At 31.0% G+C, this 21,037-nt stretch overlaps 2 protein-coding genes across 2 annotated transcripts in view; one reads left to right on the plus strand and one right to left on the minus strand.

Moving 5' to 3' along the window:
- The window catches only part of LOC134694732 (uncharacterized), a 68,614-nt gene extending 67,010 nt beyond the window's left edge, over nt 1-1,604 (plus strand). The window contains exon 4 of the mRNA XM_063555778.1: nt 651-1,604. Within this exon, the coding sequence (XP_063411848.1) occupies nt 651-1,106 (456 nt within the window). The 3' untranslated portion in view covers nt 1,107-1,604. The remainder of the gene's footprint in view (nt 1-650) is intronic.
- Nucleotides 1,605-7,373: 5,769 nt separating this feature from the next.
- LOC134694313 (uncharacterized) lies at nt 7,374-11,388 on the minus strand. Its single transcript, XM_063555318.1, has 2 exons — nt 11,283-11,388; nt 7,374-9,182 (listed from the first exon to the last, which is right to left on the minus strand). Exon 2 carries the CDS (start codon nt 9,171-9,173, stop codon nt 7,374-7,376), a length of 1,800 nt encoding a protein of 599 aa, XP_063411388.1. The 5' UTR covers nt 9,174-9,182; nt 11,283-11,388.
- Nucleotides 11,389-21,037: the final 9,649 nt, after the last annotated feature.

Consider the following 21,037-nt stretch of genomic DNA (forward strand, 5'->3'; position numbering starts at 1 on the left):
TAAATCTTTTAATTACATTAATTTGTTGTTTACCTAAATTCTTCTGACATCAGAAGTTATTTTTCATGAAAAATTAGTTTTTTCCTTATTTTTGCAGTAAACTTTAAAAAATTAATCTTCAATGTGTTTGAATGATGGGAATGGTTGCGTACAAGCTTGCAACTCAACAACCATTACAAATGATACTAACAAAATTTAGAGACCGAAGCATTGACTATATATACAATACAAGTGTTCATAATAAACAAGTGCATATGATATTCATTAAGTTCTTCATTGCCCTGATTTTAGACAATAATGGAACAAAATAGAGCAGAAACTATTAACCGAATTTTCATCAACGTAAAAAGGACGAAATATAAAAGAACCAGATTATAAAACTCATTCGTTACAAACATATTCACATATATATTGTTGATCAATTAGTAAGAATGAATATATATATTCTATAAGTATACCTTTACATAGGAAAACTTACAAATAACAAAAAAAGAAAGCTGTACATGTAAGCACTTGGTCACTTAGTTTGAAGTTGAAAGATCCCCATATAGCCGCATTTCACATGTTTCATGCATTTAATTTATTTTGTAGATATAGAAATATCAAGCTCATTTTCTTTTATTTCAAATGTTTTAACATTTGTTTTCTAGGAAAGGGATTGGCTAAAAAAAAGATCAAAAGAAACAATCAAGCATGTACTAAGGAAGCTTACGAAAGTCCGTAAAGATGAATCTTCTTTTATAGAAAAACATCCAAACTACGACACACTTATTAGTAAATTACAACCAGATTTTATGAACATGCTTGAATATAGAATCAGCCAAATTAAAAACCAACCAAATGGTAATGCGGAAAGCTCTGGTGACGGCGAAATAGAGGGGCCAAGTGATCATGAGAAAAGTTGTAATGATTTTAGTCAGTTTTTAAAACTAGTTAGTGAAAATGGATCACATTATGGTGTTGAAATTGGTGACTTAACTGATCGTTACAAAAAACAGATGCACAATTATGCCTTGCTTTATGAATGTTCGTTGTTATTGAAAACAGAAATGGAAGATTTTTCCAATATATACTCATGTATACAAAAGGGTACCATATGCAAGTAAAAACTCAAGAGTTGTCAATCGAGGTAAACAACATTCCGTATCATTTATCTAGCATATGAGATAGAATCGTATATTAACTAATACTAATGAATGATTCCAAAATACTTATCAATGAATCTTTCAAAATTATAAAAGGTGATGCATTATCCGCGTATGAGCAACCAACTCAACGATAAAAAAAACCCAAACGAACCATTTGTGCAGATATCACATTTATTTTCCTGCTATATCATATTGCACGACTCTGAATTTGAAGCGATGAAACACAAGATAGCTCATTATCTACAAGATAACTTACAGATTTCCAAATAATAATGAGAAAGACATTTGTAGCAAGTTATTTCTTGAAGTTATCCATTTATTTTTTATGGTTTTGAATTTGCCCTGAAAAATACCTCTGAATTTGAAATATTTCTTATTTATCTACTTGATTCTCATTTGCATTTTCACGATATTTGATGTTTACCTTATGTTTTAGAAATAAAATAATTAACACGATACTTTTTTACTTTTGTTTCCAACACTACTTAATCCAGACAACCAAATTATTCAAGAACTTAATAACTTGTCGTTTAAGTTTTGTGTGGCAAAAACCTGCTGGTAAAGTAAAGAGATCAGAAGGAGAAAATCATCAAAGAAATTATTTTGAAGGTCGTCTTAAAATGATTACCTGTTTTGATTAAAAAAAATAACAAGTGCTAAATCTTCAATAAAAAATTGTTACTAATATTCCTAACAACATCGAGATTATTTTAAATCACAAAACAGGTTCTTAAGATGGGTACCTCATAGTGAGAGAACACCTTGCTCAACTAACTATTAAAAAAAAGTAATAATTGAAAATTGAGATGTCACTGATGATGAAATAGAACTCGTTGTTAGATTTTCATTCAAGTAATCTACTCTAGGAATGCGTGTACCAAGCTAGGACTATAATATGACAGTTGTTCTCCATTTCTTTGATATGTGCAAGCTTTGGAGCTTTAATTCCTGTAAAGATCGAACGTGTTTCAAGTCCTCATTGCACTATTTGTAATAAACAACCATAAACTATTATGCACATATCGTTGGTATGTGAAAAAGTACAGTTTCTGTTCGGAGAATTTTGATTCATGAACCATAGCACACATAATACTTAACTATAACTGTAGGACATTTATATTTGGTATAAATGATGTTGTAAACTTTATTGAACAAACTAAGATAATGGTTTGTATCAAATATTATATCTAATCAAGTCGTTGCCCAATTTTTGTTATCACTACAGGCTTTCAAACAAAATTTAAATGACCAATATTGTACTAAAGAAAACTGTCGCTATTTATACATGCTATAAACAAGAACAAAAACATTTTTAGAGCGAATCGATTCGCTTGCACTTTCTGTGTTTATCAGAAAGAACAATGACACAGAGGCTGAGAATTGTCTCAAAATTTACTAACGAAAAATACAAATCTTGCTTTTTATTTTTCATCTGTTTTGAAACACGTATCATATAAATGCAGTGATGTATTAAATGCAGTGATGTATAGAGCAGTCCACCAATGACTACTGGTTTTCTTTTTTTCTCTTACATTTCATACGTGTTTTGATTTGTTCGCCAATTTCCTTTAACTTCTTATCTAAATTGTCTCTACTATAAAAAAAATTTTAAAAGCATGAATTAGTTTGCACCAGAAAATTTTTGAATGTTCGTCATAAAGTAGTTATTGTAGGTATTGTTAAGATTAACTAAATGTGTACTTATAACTATCTGACATTGTATTAAAAGCTATGTGAATTTATATACAATTTGTATATTATGCTTCATGTGTTTTAAAGATATAAATTAAGTAGACAAAAGAGCAAAAAAAGAAAAGAATACTATATGTAGTAGATTGTTTTTAATTTTTGTATTTTATTTACTACACATGTTTCAGCGAACAACCATGGATTACCAGTACATTAAAATGGCCTCGTTAACATGAGTATATCACATTTCGAAACGACTACTTTTTGTCTGAATTTTGTCTTAAAAATCGGCAAAGTATAAATATCTAACATTTGTCTGACCGGATTATAATGTACATTCTCAACTCTTCTGCACTAATTGATAAAAGATTCTAAATTTTCCTCAACAGATACGTTTCATTTTGATTACTTCTGAACATATTTCTTAACGTTCCGAATTAATAGTAGATTTCTGTAACATTATCTATTTGTATCAACATTCTGTTTTTTTAAAATTAATGTCTTAACAAGTTTTATAAACTATATTTTCGAAATAATTTCATTTTTTTACGGATTTAGCATATGCCATTATGGGTTTATTGACGTCAGATTGGTGCACATGAATTAATCTGTGTCTTCACGAAATTTCATCTTGACAAGAGAGTTTAGTTTTATATTGAACGAACCTTTTTTTAGCTTTGGTATTACTCGATTTATTTCACTTGATTGGGCGGAGTTTAACCGGTTCGCTCATAATAAACCAGTCCATCTATAGATAGGTGTTTTAGTATAAACTCATCAATGAAGTGTCCAGTCATTGATTTGTAAATTCCTTTAATCACGGCTGGTAATCTACACACGCAGAACATTTGGTTCTGCAATGAAAACCGTGAGAGGATTTTCCGGTTGTGCTTGAGTGGAGTAATTTTTACCGCTTCAAAAGGTATGTACATTTCTAAATCTCAATTTTCTTATTCAACTGATCAAAATATTGAAAATCGGAGAATGCTATGCTGTGGTGAATACTTTAACGAAGAGATACATGTATCATTTACTGTTGTACGTAGAGTTGAACTCCTACAAAATCAGTTGTCCCACGAGAAATTGCATAAAAAAGTGACATTTCAATTTTGAATGGTTCTATTTACAGACCTAAAAGTTCAAATTTAGTTTTTTTTCGGACAATGGGTATGAATGTTGCTTTTGGCGGCGTGTGCGCTGTCCGGTGTTGATAGACGTCTTTATAATACCAAAAACAACATTTTTCCATGAAGTCATGCGTGAGGGGATCGGTTCTGATTGAGGACATCGTGAATGCGTGAGGGGAAGTACACACATTTTTTTTAATCTTTGGCTTTGTGACTTTTGTTGACTCAATAAATGTGATCAAATCAATGCTGATTAAAAAGCACAGATTTATCCTTTTACTTTAATAGATGTTAACTGATCACTGAGTTAATGAAATCAAACTATTAATTGTGTGTTCAATTCAGAAAATGCCATTGTTCAAAGGAAAAAGGAAAAGGGGACTGAAATTGACTCTCTACAAAAAACCATGGAGATACAAGTTATCCCCGCCCTCGAAGCTAACTAAACCCCCTGGGAGTAGTCCTGTCGTCAAATATACGTCACAGAGATCACCACATATATCTAAGAAAATTATATCGTCGATGAAAACTTCGACACCTATTAGACGAAATCTGTTCGCCCAAAATCACGAAATATTCGAAACAACACAGGCAGATATACAGATGATTCCAAAAACACAAAATTTGATATTGTTTAAATATTTTGATTTATACAATAAATCACCAAATATTCTTTATATGAATAAAGTCTAAATATTGGATTGCAAATCTGTCTCCATATTTGCAAATGTGGGCAAATAATCGTTTTTTTAGGTTTTACTTGTAGCAAGAAAACAAAATCGTTGACAACATTTTATGTCTTTATTCTTCGTGAAACATATTATTACACCTAGGTTCCTACAATTATTTCAAAATCCAATCTCATACACTTTTTTAAGCACACTCACATATGTGTTTTTTCATGAACAATGTAGCAAAATTTAGGTAAGTTTCAACGACTCATAGCCTGAATATAAAGATATGACTTTTACCTCCCCTCACGCATTCACGATGTCCTCAATCAGAACCGATCCCCTCACGCATGACTTAATGAAAACTGTAGTTTTTGGAATTACTAAGACGTCTATCGACACAGGGAAGCGCACACTCCGTCAAAAACAACATTCATACCCATTGCCTGAAAAAAAAACTAAATTTGAACTTGTAGGTCTGTAAATAGAACCATTTCAAAATTGAAATGTCACTTTTTTAAGGCAATTTCTCGTGGGACAACTGATTTTGTAGGAGTTGAACTCTACGTACAACAGTAAATGATACATGTATTTCTTTGTTAAAGTATTCACCACAGCATAGCATTCTCCGATTTTCAATATTTTGATCAGTTGAATAAGAAAATTGAGATTTAGAAATGTACATACCTTTTGAAGCGGTGACAATTACTCCACTCATGCACAACCGGCTCTCATGGTTTTCATTGCAGAACCAAATGTTCTGCGTGTGTTGATTACCAGCCGTGTTAATTACACAAATAGGTGATTAGAAATCAGTAACAATTATAACTACAATAATTATTTTCACACACATCCTCAAATGGACTGTCCTTATGCAAATCAAAACGTAAGCTCCACCCGCTCAGTTGAAATAACATTGGTAATATACAGCAAACTTGTGTGTCTTCCCATAACAAACAGATGAAGGAATTTAACCAAAACATTTTATCTTTTTTAACATTCGTATTTTAATAAAAAGATAATGATTTCATTAATTTAATATTCAAACAATTGTATCAAAAAATATATAGCATAACAATTTATACATATATTGTATGTGATGTTGCATGATCTTACATTTTAACATGTATTTTCCTTTGCATGACTTTGTACTAAGCCAGATGCACTTGTTTATAAGATCATACTTCACAGTATCATTTAATATATCTACTGATTAATGAAAGATCATATGACGTGAATATTTCATTTCAATTTTACAGGACCAATGAACAACTTCGACAAGCTGTACCGTGTTCGGTGAAGAAACTAATTATTCATCATTCGGTTAATAACCCAAAATTTCACCAACGGTGAGGCCAATATATGTTCGGTATTATAAATCAGTAACAGCTGTTATAAAACAGTTGTGGTATATTCAAATTGTCAAATTTTTCAACAGACCAGAAGAGTGAAAAAATATATTTCAACAAAACGCATTTGACTAACAGGTTGAACAACTTATGTTCTTAAACCCTGCTGACGGCCATTGATGATTGCCAAATCAAATGATCACGAGGTGTAACAAAATGGATCTCTCTATTAATTTAAATACCAAGTAGAAAACAATAAACTTGCGGAAAAGATGGTAAACTACAACATGAGGTGCTAAATTTTTTAAAACCATATCCGGATTTCGACAATTGATGTCTCTTCAGTGATGTTAGTGATCGAAAAGTATTTGGAAGGCCATTTAATTTACCTCAATTTAGATAAGACTCTTGAATTTTAAAGAGTCAACATTGGATGAATGGATTATATAAACCGGAAGAAAAATATAGAAACAAGAAACTTGCGGCAATTGGAAAGTTCGATCACACAATACTGTTACTAAAGTTCTGCCTAATTGGCTATAACAAATACGAATTCAATAAACATGTATATGTACAAAACAATAAGTAACCGCGGCTGGTAATATTTAACATCTTTTCACAAAATAGTAATGCTGATAAGAGACAACAGATACCAAGGTGAAATTAAATATTACCATCATAACACCGGTCAAACAGAAATTAAATAGAAAATCGCCGATACAAGCAACACTAACAGCACACAACAAAGAAACTCAAAGATTGAGCACCAAACACCAACCAGAAACAGGAGTAGAAAGAAGTTCCTGCTTAAATAGGTCACTCTACTTTTAAAATACAAATTGCAGTAACAGTTATAGGTTGCATTTGATAATTTCGAAAAGAATACACATCTATGTTTTGTTTTGTGTCATATATAAACTTATCTATTTACACAATTGAATGTTTGTAACGTTGTACAAAGATCATTGAGGATCAATTAGGAAATAACTGTATTGCATTTTTAATCTTGTCTCCGTAAAACGTAAATTGTTCAGTCGCAAATTGAAATTGCCTATAGACGAGTAGCGTAGCTACATGTAGGTTAACGGATATTTGCGACGGTAAAATCAAGTCTTACGATGGGCAAGCTTAAAATACAACACAGTTTCTTCAATATAATCATATATTTAAAATATAAATTCTATTTTAATGGTGTTGATCCTTTCAATATATACGGCTACTAACTATAACTAGTGTATTGCGCAAACGGTACAATACATTTTAGTATAATGGTTATTTCAATGCCATTTTAAATGGTTGTCGGAAATTTGTTAACATTAAAAAGACATTATTGGATCTCTCCATTGTTTTTGTTGAATAATACAGATTAAGGTGTTTATTGTTTTACAATTACATCATACTTTTAACAATTTGGAAACACTGAATTACCATTTCCTTGTCGCAAGGTAAAATAAAGTATCTTTCTCGAATAGTAAGTTCTAGATCCCTCAGTGCATTTAGTTTGCCTCTGTTATCTCCAATATGATATACACACAAAAACGATAACATATTTAAATACACCACAGCAGGGATTCTGAATGCGTACTTTGCCAATCTATGTTGAATTAATGGGAACAATTCTACTGGCAATAAATAATAAGGTTTTTTAAACAGCAACATACCAATGATTAAATGTTTGCATGTTAACAACATTCCGACTGCTTCTTTGACTTTCTGGAAATAAGTCTGTTCCGGCAAACTATTACAAGGTAACACAATTTTATCGGGAGTAAATTTTGACAAAGTATAGTTAATAATATCTTTACATTCGTGAAATCTCTTTTGTTTATAAAATAACGATGCAAGCAATGACCAAGTGGAAATAGCATCGAAATATAACCCTGCCTTAAAGCATTTTAATTGTATCTGGTATTGATAGTACACTAAATTGTTACTTGATTCAAAGTTGAGTTCAACTGATGATTGCATCAAATTGATGGCAAACAGAGACATCATGTGTGTAGATAGTTCTTTATCGTTTATATTGATAATAGAAGTGATGCTTGTAGATCTCAAAAAAAGAAACCAAAATGATGTCATTGATAAGCATGAAATTGAAGATGCTGTCAAATAAGGGAATGACGAATTTATTTGCTCTTTAATGAACCCTTGAAATGTATCCGTATGGAAAATGTAGGGCCATAATGAATTGTATATATCATGTAATGTATTAAGTAAACATTTATGTTGATAATTAGTAAATCTGCTTTCGAAAAAGTTGTTTTCTGGAATAAAATAATGAGGACAGGTTTTATATTGAACACAGTAAATCAGCCGTTTCAGACAGTTGATAAAACAAGGAATTATATTACCAGGATGCCAATCAGAAGGTCTTGATTCTTCAAATACCCAGAATAATATAGTTTTAAGAAAATAAGAACAAATCAGATCACCATGTTTTCCCTTTATGATGTCTTTCAAAATTATCTTCAGTAAGGCGTAACATAATAACTGAGTATGAGAAAATGAAAAAATAAGTTGCTTCTCTGCCATAGAAAATGATATTCGCCATTCTAAATCTTCATCCAATGATCCTTTACAACCAATAGGCACAAATAAAACGCCTTCCTTTATAACAGACATAACCAACCCATGATCTGGCCAGGTTGATCTGGATCTGAAAACCCATTGATGAGCAGGTGTTACCCATCCCTTACACCTCAAACAAAATGCCAAATCATAAATATCACCCGGGAAAGATTGACATGGTCCATGAATTATCATACTACTTCGCAAACCGTGCTCCCGAAATAATTTACTTGAAATGTATGTTTCTCCATTAACAGTCTCTCTCCACTGGTTTATATGATACATGTGTCGTTGCTCATACAGCTTTAGCTTCGTAAATCCTGGGTTTGTGTCACTGATGTCCATTACTATAGGTGTATTTTTTGCGGAGGATGACACGTTTTCCTTATTTTCATAAACCTGGAAAAGATGATGAATAAACATTTGATCATAATCACTTCCGTTAAGGTCTAAACCTTCTGCTTTACTCCCACTGCTTATAACTGTGAAGTTTAGAATTCGTAGAACACTGTCATATGCACACAATAGCTTTCTTCTTGTGTTCACAACTTCCTCAGTCCCAAATATATTACATAAATGCGGGTAAATCTTAAGAGACAGTTCTCTGTCCGTTTGACTCATCTTGTAAACCTGAAATAGATAAAGCAAATACAATTTCTTACTACTTATTATGTGTAACACAATATTGTTTTATTCTTGTCTTAATTACAAACTGTTGGTTGTATTGGAAGAGTTGGATCTTGTTTTATCCTTTAATACCAATGGTTGTCTTTCCATTGTTTTAAAGATCATACGTTGTCTTGGATGTCTATTGATGAGATGTTTTGGACAAACATAAAGACTGTCGTTATACATGTACGTTGCTTATATCGGTAAAATGAATATAAATACGATATAAATAATTACCTCAATAATCTCAAACTAAATGGAATCTACATATCTGAAGACCAAAATATAAGTGTATGATCTAAAAACGACCCAACTTTATCATTCCATTCATGTAAAACGAAAATTGGCCTTGGAGATTCAGAAAATACAAACAATAAAAAACTAATAATTAACTTGTCACAAATAACCACTATTTTGTCTGATTGTATGGCCTTTATTGATTTTTTTGGTCTTTTAATGTGATCTGTTGAACGTGTACTGATTGTGCCTAGTCCATGTCAGTTAAAACAAATTCATTGGTTGAAGTAAGTTACTGTTGTCCTTATTTGATTTGCGTTTATTGTCTATTATATATATATAATAAGTATTCACCAGGCCGTTTGTTTTCTCGTATGAATAGATTAATAATTCATCATGGCGATACATTTAATACATAGTTATACGCACGGTATTCCCTTTGTCAATGTTGAAGGTCGAATGGTGACTTATAGTTTATAACATCCCATAAAAGTTAGTATCTGATTGGTAATTGTCTCATTATAAATCATACCGCATCCCCTAAATTTTATACGAATATTTTATATTTGTGAGTTAATATCAATGTATACGAGAAAACTATATTATGTTGAACATAATCATTTATATCAGTTGGTCAAAACAACCACAATTAAATCAAGTTGAAGTAAGGATTAGATTTAATAAGATTAGAATGAAAACAATCATGTATCAATATAGAAAAATATTGTGCCAAAATTTAGTCTGTAATTTAAGTTGAATCGAATGTAAAGTTAATTCATTGTTTCTTAATTTGCTATCTGAACTACTTGTACCTGTTACTTACATATAATTACATTGTGTTTTTAAGTTACCTTTTTAATTTGTTAAATAAGCATTGACTAATTTTGCGGTACCGATTTTACTTTTTGTTGTAGACCGTGACTTATAGTTACAAATACAGTTGGGTTTTATCTCCTTTTTTATTTTTATTTAACGTCACCTTACTATATGCATAATGTAAAATATGGGTTAAATGTAATCAAAATTAAGATGCAATTTCCAATAAAGATATCACAGTCATTATAATAAATTCACATTATTCGTAACTAAACCAACACACTAACAACTAAAAGTATGATGACCTCTAAATATATTGTATGGTTCATTTTTTGAACATGAATTAGGCCGTTTTGTTTTCTTATTTTAATTGTTTTACATTGTCATTTCGGGGCCTTTTAGAGCTGACTATGCGGTATGGGCTTTGCTCATTGTTAAAGATTGGACGGTTACCTAAATGCATTAGTTTCTGTGTCATTTGGTCTCTTATGAAGAGTTGTCTCATTGGCAATCAAACCAAATCTTCTTTTTTATATAAAAGTTGACATCAATATGAATTAATTTTTAGATATGAATTATTCAGTTATGTCTAACACAATGGTAGTTCAAATGGCCATACTATCTAGTATATCTTTAAACATAAATTCATTGCATTTGTAAAAGCATATTTTCAAGGATTACTTTACTCTTATGACATTTTACCACCTGCTTTAAACTTAGTCTATTGGTTTTATACCAGAAAATACTACATCGGCAATAAAAAAAACACTTTTGCTTAAATAAAAGAGCAAACTCACAATCATGTTCAAATGTTACCATTTGTCAACGTTTTCGACTTTTTTTGCCATCGTAGTCACCTAAAAGCGTCCTCAATATTTCGCTGCTGTTCAACAATGCATAAAATCAATCTCTTGCTTTTAATCAATATAAACGTTAATTTTTATTAAAATGTATTTGATTTGAATAACAGTTATAAGAATATCACCATCTGAAAATGTTTTTCCCTACCTTGTTAAACGGACACGTTTGTTTTATTCTTGTTTTTTCCGATGTCAAATTTTCCTTTGCACACAATTAATGATGTATGTTTTATTATTGTTATTGACCAGCGCACATCACTCACGACAATATATCATGACCGAGTTTTCTCAGTATCGGTTTCATAGAATACAATAACAAGGTTTATATTTAACTTCCCTATACTTTCTACTTCTCTTTTCCGTCCTTATACTAATTTTATATTGTTATTATAACAAAAAATCTGACAAAATAACCGAAAAAGTAAAATTACATAAACAGAACTCCAAGGTTTAAATAGGTTAGTCCACTGTCACATTGCAAAAAATTAAAAGCTCAAACACATTAAACGAATGGACAATAACTGTCAAATTTCTTGGTACAGGCATTTCCTTATGTAGAAACGGTAGATTAAACCTGGTTTTATCTAGATAAACCTCTCACTTATATAACAGTTGCATAAAATTCCAACATATTGACAACAACATGAACAATGTGTGAACTAATAAAAGAAACACACCAAGTAGATCAAAATGCCTAAAAAGGGGCGAAGCAGTCCACATTGTGTTATAATCGTAATCACTATAAAATAAAACAAATATGTGGTCAAAGAAAAACAAAATGGCCCATAAGCAAAAATGAAAGACGACAATACAAAAAGTGACAACAGCACAACAACACATTGGCTGGATGCATATGTACCGAGCCACGCCAAAAGGATATAACCAAAAAATTACTAAACCTGTAAATGTTAATAATTTACGAAGACAAATAAAAGAACACTATAATATGTAATTAAGATTTTATACAATGGCAGTTCTTAGAATCTATACTTCCAGACAATCATGTACTATCAACAAGGTCATGGTATCATCCGATGAACTTTCTTTCCAAAATCATTGACAGTTTATCATCCGATTATGAATATTTGCCTTCTACCATAGGACACAGGGATACATGTGCGTCGAAATAATAACTTCCTGTGATATTCCTGTGTAAAAGACCAATTGGCGAAATATGTAAACGACATAATACATGTATGTGCTATCACTGTTATCGTGTTAAAACCACTTGATAATTGAACAAATATATCTAAGCGACTCGAAGCTTGCGTAGCTGCAGCTGACATCAGCAAGTGGATGTGCTCGAATCTGTTAAAATTGAACGAGAACAAAACGGAGCTGATAGTGTTTGCTCCAAAAAACCGAGTGAAGAACCTCTCAAACTTGCATCTTAATTTTGGTGGAAACGTTGTCAGTGGTACTGAGTGCGTAGAAATACGACCACATAACACCAATCCTAAAGTGTCTACATTGGCTCCCCGTAACATACAGATGCCAATATTAACTCCTCGTCAATGTGTTCAAGGCTTTGCACGAGGAGGCACCGGTCTACCTTCAAGAACTCGTTAGTATATATAAACCAACGCGACCACTCAGATCAGAAAATGCCATGATATTAACAACACCGCGTGTGAGAACAAAAACATATGGGGAGAGGAGATTCGACAAAGCAGCAGCCGTTTTATGGAACGATTTACCAAGTGATATCCGGAACATCCATTCTGTGAACGCTTTTAAGAATCACCTGAAAACTCATTTATTCAGACATGCTTTTTTATAGTTCTTAAAATATTTTATATCACTGTAATTTTTTTAAAGTTTTAAGCAAATACTTTTTTTGAATTGTTTTTAAGCAAATATTTTTGGAATTTTAAAGCAAATATTTTTTCTGAATTTTTCAGCAAATATTTTTGGAATTTGTTTTCAAGCAAATATTTATAACTTATTCTTATTTATACGGGTTCAATGTCTCCTTTATTTTACCATGCCCATTTATTTTAAATTTGATTGTTGATCAGTTAACTTAATAGTATAGTTTTGTATGCCATTTATTTTAGATATGTTTGTTATTTAAGATGTCATAACATGGGCTTTCATATTTTATTGTTAATACTTGTAAATCTATATGAATATGTTGTTAAGTAGGGTAATTTGTGATATTATATAATGCGCTGTTATAAATAAATAAAATACTGTATAATAAATAAATAAATACTGTATAATATAAAAGGTAAAAGGTCAAGTGTTTCCTACCCATAAAGCATAACACTCGTAACGAAAGAGGGAAAAAAGGTGACAAAATAGCCTCTATTCAAAGTGTAATTCTTTTATGTTTGGTTTAGCAGGTTAAATTAAAGATTCTTAAACATCTATATTCAATATAAATGTCTGGTCAAAATTAAACAATGCCCAACTGTGTATTGGCTATCAATCAGTTTTGTTGCGAGGACACACAGAATAAATGTTCCGTATCAACTTCACAAATGATATATGATGGTCTTGTTTATGTTAAATACGATGTGGTTTGAATGCCAATGAGACAACTCTCCATCCTAGTCCCAAAGTATAAAATGTAAACAGGTGTGGATCAAAGAACGGGCTTTGACACTGAGCATTGGCTCCCAATGAACAGCAAGCTATAACGGGCCCTTAAATGACTTACACTTAAAGTAGATACTAGAGAAACACTCATGAACCAAACCAACAAATAACAATCAATGAACAACATGCTCTTAACTTAAGACAAGTGCATAACAATGCAACAGTTTTAAATGTTTTTAACAGAGCGTCTACATTCCCCTAACCCGTGACATAAGTTTAAATCAAAACATAAAAAGATACACTCTAAAATATACATTGACTCGACTTATCGACTTAAAAGACATTTAAACAAAAACAAGTAAACATAGCTGAACGATTAAGATTGATCAATGACACAATATAAATTCAATTTTAATAGAAAAAGAGGTACGAACAATGTCAAAAAGACAACTCTTACCTGGGACAAAATTGTGCTTAATAAGATAACGTACACTGATAAATTTAAATATACTTATTTTGTTGTTATAACAGAGGTAAACATATTCACAAAACTACTAAATTTGCTGTTTACAGTATAAATAAAGAAGTTAAAATTAAAAAAGTGAGACGAGATATAACACAAAATAAGTAAACACTGAATTACAGAAAAGCATTACAAATTGTGCCAAATTAACACGACAGTACGATTTGAGAGTACTTGCAGCTACTGAAATATATAAAATAACAAAAATTACTCCGAGGAAAATTCCAAACGGAAAGTCCATTATCAAATTGCAAAAAAACTCGTTTAAAGCCGAAAAAAGACCCAATTAATAATAAAAAAAATCGTTTATCAGAGACTCAAATCAATTAAAACACATCCTAGGTATTTAGTGTTTAAACGCCAATTACAGTCGTAGATTACATCACTTCTGCAATGATACTATAAAAGTATCGACAGGCAGTAGGATATTTAGGATTAAACCTGATAATAAATGCGGATCATGTTATATATAGATAAAGCAATCTATAAATAGAAACTAAACGTGGTTGTGTATTTATGCATCCCAAATAGCATTCGAAAAGAATACATTTATTATGTTTTAGTTTGCTAATGACAAAATCGATGTCAAGAAGTCCCGTTTCTATGTATATTGGCGTTTGTTTTTGTAGCAGTTCAGTGTTTCAGTTGTTACGTTGTTTTCTTCTTCTAGTTGATTTGTTTCCCTCGGTTTTGGTTTGTTACCCGGATTTGTTTTCGCTTAATCGACCTATGACCATTGAACAGCTGTATACTACTGTTGCCTTCATTTACAAAATTAACAAGATAACCTTTACTAATAAGTTTGTTTAAAGGTTCGATGACTTTTTACGGATCACGTACTGATTTATGCGCTTTTGGTACAATAGTATTTAGGATGTGAAGTATCGTTTGTACAGCCAAATTTGTCTTCGTAAATTTTTAACCTTTACTTTTTAGTTCATGTTTGGTAACATCTTCTTGTTGTGATGTGGTCATTTATGGTTCTCTTGCCTTTCATCTTTGCTTATATGCTTCGTGAATATGCAATTGTGTTTTCTTTCTTCGTATAGTTGTTTGTTTTATAGTGAATAAGATTATAACACAATGTTGACTGCTGTACCCCTATTTTTTTACTCTTTTGCCTATGATGTCTATTGCTTATGTGCTTTGTCTCTTTGCTATTTTGTTTTCCTTGTTTACAGATTTCTTTGTTTGATAGTGATTTAGATCATAACATGATGTTGACTGATGTACCCCTTATTCTATTTTTGACATGTTTACCTATTATATATGTTTGTTTTGTTCACAAATTGATGTTACTATAATGAACTTTTATGCAACTATCATACAAATGCGAGGTATTACTAGCCATAAAACTAGGTTTATTCCACTATTTTCTACATAAGGAAATCATGGATAGTAACGTCGTCATATTGAGTAGCGTTAAGTACAGTGAGTTTGACATAGAATGGTTAAGATGTTCAAGGATTAGTTACTTCCCAGAATGATTGGCTCAGATTAACAAATAAAAAGCAAATAGTATCCTCGAATCTGTATTGTAAGTCGAACGATCTAATTTCAATGATTGAGAAACATGTTTTTGTAACATAAACAAAAACTTCTATGTTATTTTGATCTGGTGGACAGTTGTGACTCATTGGAAATCATACCACATGAAGGAAAAGAAGTCAGTTTTGCTGCATTTAATACACAATTTCAAATCAATCAATCAGTGAATGTGTACTTTTAATTTCCTGGAGTTAAATGAAACAACTTTGGGTTTGCAGATATTTTTTTTTTCTGTCAGACACTGATCATAATTTCCCTTAAAAAACATTAATTCCCCCTTTTCAGAAAGTACCAAGTATTAATGCTTATTGAAGAGCAATTATTAATAATTCAATTATCTAATTATATGAAGCTTACAAAGATGAGAAATATTATCACTTTTCTTATTTAATTCAACATGTGTTTAAACTGATGTCTGCCAATTTTATGCTGTTTATCCTTAAAAACAAACCATTGATGGTTATTATTGCAATTATAAAAGAGAATATATTATTGATATGAATAAAATATAGATAATCAAAACAGTTGTTCCAGTTCATGATTTTTCTAATTTATATAAATTTAAGCCACTGATAAATAAATGATGGTCTGAACTGGGGAGGGGTAAATTAATTGTTTAGAGAATTTTTCTCTATTCATTTTTTCTAAATATCATCTTTTCTTTACCCTTTAATCTGCAAAATGATTTTTTCTATATTCTTTAAAAGAAAACCACCACATCCTATATATATTTACATGTCTCCTGTACCTTAAAAAGAAGGCACACATTAAAAGAAAATATTCTGGACTTTAAGTGTGCTTTTAGGTGACACAGAATGTTCATTGAATGTGTACATGGTGTAAGGGTATGTGTCAACAATTATTAAGGTTGCTGGATTTGAAATATTATTACATTTTCATTTGCTCTTGGACTATCATAGTTGGTATAAATTGATTTAATAGTCCCATACTTACAGTAAGACCATCATAAATTTTCTTTTATGAGATCAGCATCTATTTTTCTTATACATGTTATAACATATGTTGGTTTTTTTTCAGAATGTGGTAAATGTATTGAGAAAAATGTAAAGCAGGGAATTGAAAATTCCAAGCTGTCATCATATATGGTGTGATTGCCACTGTGACCAACGACCGAATGATGTACAATGTATGGTTCTGTATAATTTTTAAACGATGATCAAAACCCAAACATGAGATGAGAGGCACCATCTGACAAAATAGAAAACACTATTCAAAGAATTGTTTGATTGAATGGTGTTTAACAACGCTTACGGCACTGATGTGCGATTACATGGTTGTCGCGTTTTATTGGTGGATGAAGCTACAGTGTGCGTAGTCGTAGAAAAAATTGATAATTTTATTGTAAAAAATAATCACCAAGCAGAACGAAAAGGGGGCTTCATACCCCAAGTCGATGTGTAATGATCTGTTATAATCATTATGATCAATTCTCCGAGTACAATATTTAAACAGCTTGTTTTTTTTTAATTGAATCAATTGATTATGGAGAAGATGCAACAAAAAGAACATTAAAAATAAAGATCAGCAACAATTTTCCGATGTGTGAATTTTTTATTTCTGTTCACAGAACTACTTCCCTTTGAAAGTCGCTTGTGCGTTTGTAGACAATGTCGGACCCGAAAACCTGTGATTCACGTTAACTTTGACCAAAAAAGTGCTAGCGTGTATAAATGATGAATTTTCGCGTCAAATTAACCTACAGAAAGCTTAATATCAATATTTTACGAATACTGCTACTCGGTTCATGTTGTTTATACCGTCTGAGTATCAGACTTTATAGTATCTGAAGGTCATAGCTTTTCTTGGCGCAGTTCAGTCAAAAATCTCAGTTTATTTACTTAAAATATTTTCATTCCAAGAGGCGAGTAGCACTTTTCTATTACTTTGGTACATAAGCTATCCACAGATAACAATACTTAAAAAATCCACTGTCTACACCTTAGCACTTTCAAGTTTTCTGTTTTCAAGGTTATAAATAGATTTTGAGTGTCACGTGATAACCACATGTTAATTTGAAAATGAAAATTCATATTGTCAACATTTTAGCAAAACTAAAAAATATAGCAAATTGCACTATAAATGAGTCAAAACGTCTTTTTATCAAAAGTTGAAACTTTAGTATCATTTTTTCATTTTTTTGAAAATACAGCATTAACCTACCCGCGTGCCATATTTCTGACTTAGTACAGGACATTTTAAGGAAAAAAATGGTGGGTTATACCTGGTTTTATAGCTAGTCATACCTCCTGCTTTATGATTTGTTAAACATATCGCTAAAATGACAACACTACGTGACAAAAATACAGCACAAACACACGCAAAAACATATGTCACAGAGAAACGATAAGTTAGTGATTGGTACAATGTAAACATAAATTATATTTCTCCAACGAAAATATATTGTATTATGTAGACAATTCTTTTTCCGTTTTTTTTCATGTGTTCAAACATTTTATAATTCTGGCCATGACAAAATCCAAATTCCTAATTTTTTTCCGTGGAACGTACGATAAACATATCATAGATACCCGGCTTGCAATTTTGTACGCCAGACATGCAATGCATGCGTTTGGTCTACAAAAGACTCATCAGTGAGTTCAGATTGCCACCAGATCTTGCCAAATGTGAACAGTCTTTGTCGGAAACCGTTCAGTAACAGTCCTTTTTTTGGTCCTTTACACTTTACCATTATATAATTATCATTCTTTGAAATATTTTGACTTCGATTGAATAAAGGTTTGTAAAGCGGCTTGTTTATAGTTTTTCTGACATCTAACAGATTTTATAGTATTTCAGTTATCAGTTAAAAACGTATCTAAGATTGCAATAGTATTGTTTCCTAATCATTTCATTTTACATTTAATTATATACCAATATATTTGTCCCAATTTTTATTTGTGCTAATTAGATAAATTTTCTTTTATCTTTTATCATATTGCCCTAATTAAGTACAGAATAGGTAATTGAAATAAAAATATATTTGAATTGGTTTCCTACCTAACAATTCAAAGGTGTCAACAATCATAATATTAATAAAAAGGATTATAAATAAGGGTTAAAGAAAAGTATAACATGAATAAAACATTCATCATGTTCATTATCAAATATCCATCTTTTAATTGTGAATATACATGTATGTATAATACTTTTACTTAGCCTTACAAACACTTTCAATACTGTTACCGTTTATTTTTAAAGATGTAAATGAATCAATTAAGCCTAAACTAAAACTAGCAAGAATTATTTACGATAAAAACCTATGTTCAATAAAATACTAGTAGTTATTCCGTGAAAACATTTTATTTTTTTATAGAAAAAAAAACAGACTGTTAAATTAAGGCAACAGTAGTATACCGCTGTTCAAAACTCATAAATCCATGGACAAAAAACAAAATCGGGGTAACAAGCTAAAACTGAGGGAAACGCATTAAATATAAGAGGAGAACAACGACACAACATTAAAATGTAACACACACAGAAACGGACTAAGCATTAGACAAAATCCTATGAGAATAACACATATAACATCATGGTTAAGCCTTTCACCATGTTCACTTCTAATTTGAATTATATCAGAAATGAATCCTATAAATGTGTTATAAATTATATTTATATTTGTTTTGATTTATTCAATAACAATTAAACTCATGGTCTTCATTTTCCTCATCCATATCAAATAAATCTAATAAATCAAACATATTATGATAATAATCTTTATCTTGAATTATGTCAAAAAATTTGAAATTGTCTTTGTATGTCCAGATATAACATCTGTACAACTTAAATATGTTCACACACATTTATGATTTTTTTTTCATTGTAATCAGAATGTAATCAAAAAGTAATCAGGATTACAGGGTATTTTGAAAAGACGTTGTTTAAATTAAATAACATGTAAACAGATTTTTGACTGATTAATGATTGCAATGATTACTTGAAAAATTTATTGTAATCATTAATCAGCTGTAATCGATTACAATTCGTATGAGTCCAGACCAAGCCGTTAGCAATGCAGTACAGCAGACTGTGACAGGATTGTGCTCCGACAGTACCTGATCATCCCGAATATGGCCACAGTTTTCTAACGGATATCTTCCGTCAGAGTCGCTTCACTGTCTTGTCACTGTCGGATCTCTGTCGGATCGCATTCTGTATAATCGATGTCGGGACATATTCGGTTGTTTTTATACCAAATGAGAGATACAAATCGGATTAATATCGGATTGAGAACCGTATAATCGGGACAAATTCGGCTGGAAACGGCTGAATTTGGACGCTTCCTGAACAATATCTGATTGCTGTCGTGATTCAATAAATGTTTTTACAAATTTTGATTAAAGTTTCAAATTCCAGCCACGATTCACAGGATCTTGATAAATTTTAATCGGGAATGGTCCTGTCAAGGACGCCAGTACAAATCGTGAATATGCGACTCCAGCTAAACGTTTGATTTAAGTAGTTAATGAAAAAATATATGTGAGATACTAATAAAATGCATTTCAACAACATATTGTTTTAGTGATACCAAATTACCTTCCCCTCAATTTGAGCATTCAATCAATACTGTTAAATGCTACTCTAGAAATTAATGTTTTTGTTGCAAGGTTACTAACTCATTTACCATGCAATCCACATTAATCATGTAATATATTAATTGTGTTTTTATTTTGTTGTTAACCATTTGTTAAATTATATACAATTTGTTTTGAGAATTTCATCACCAAAAAATCACTATCAGGTGTATTTTTGACTATTTTGAAGCAGTACGTAAAAGGTAAAGAATAAACAATGTATACGTTATATAACACAACATTTACCTAATTTGTCATTAACTTCTTAAAGCGAATGAGGCGGGGTAAAACATGTTTATGAGATCTAAACCCTCCCCCTATACTTCTAGCTAATGTAGAAAATTAAACGCATAACAATACGCACATTACAATTCAGTTCAAGAGAAGTCCGAGTCCGATGTCAGAAGATGCAACAAAAGAAAATAAACAAAATGACAATAATACATAAATAATAACAGACTACTAGCAGTTAACTGAAATGCCAGCTGCAGACCTCAATTTAACTGATTGAAAGATTATGTGTTCATCATATGATTATCAGGCACAATCCCTCCCGTTAGGGGTTTAGTATCATACTATCATCAAATATATAAGAAGAACATAACCCGTGTCATGCCAACAACTATCTTTTTTTTAAATAAATGTGTTTAGTTCCGTTGCAAAGACCCTATAAGTGAATAAATATTAAAGCCAAAATAT

The sequence above is a fragment of the Mytilus trossulus genome, chromosome 13 (genome assembly GCF_036588685.1).
Source record: "Mytilus trossulus isolate FHL-02 chromosome 13, PNRI_Mtr1.1.1.hap1, whole genome shotgun sequence".
NCBI lineage: Eukaryota > Metazoa > Mollusca > Bivalvia > Mytilida > Mytilidae > Mytilus > Mytilus trossulus.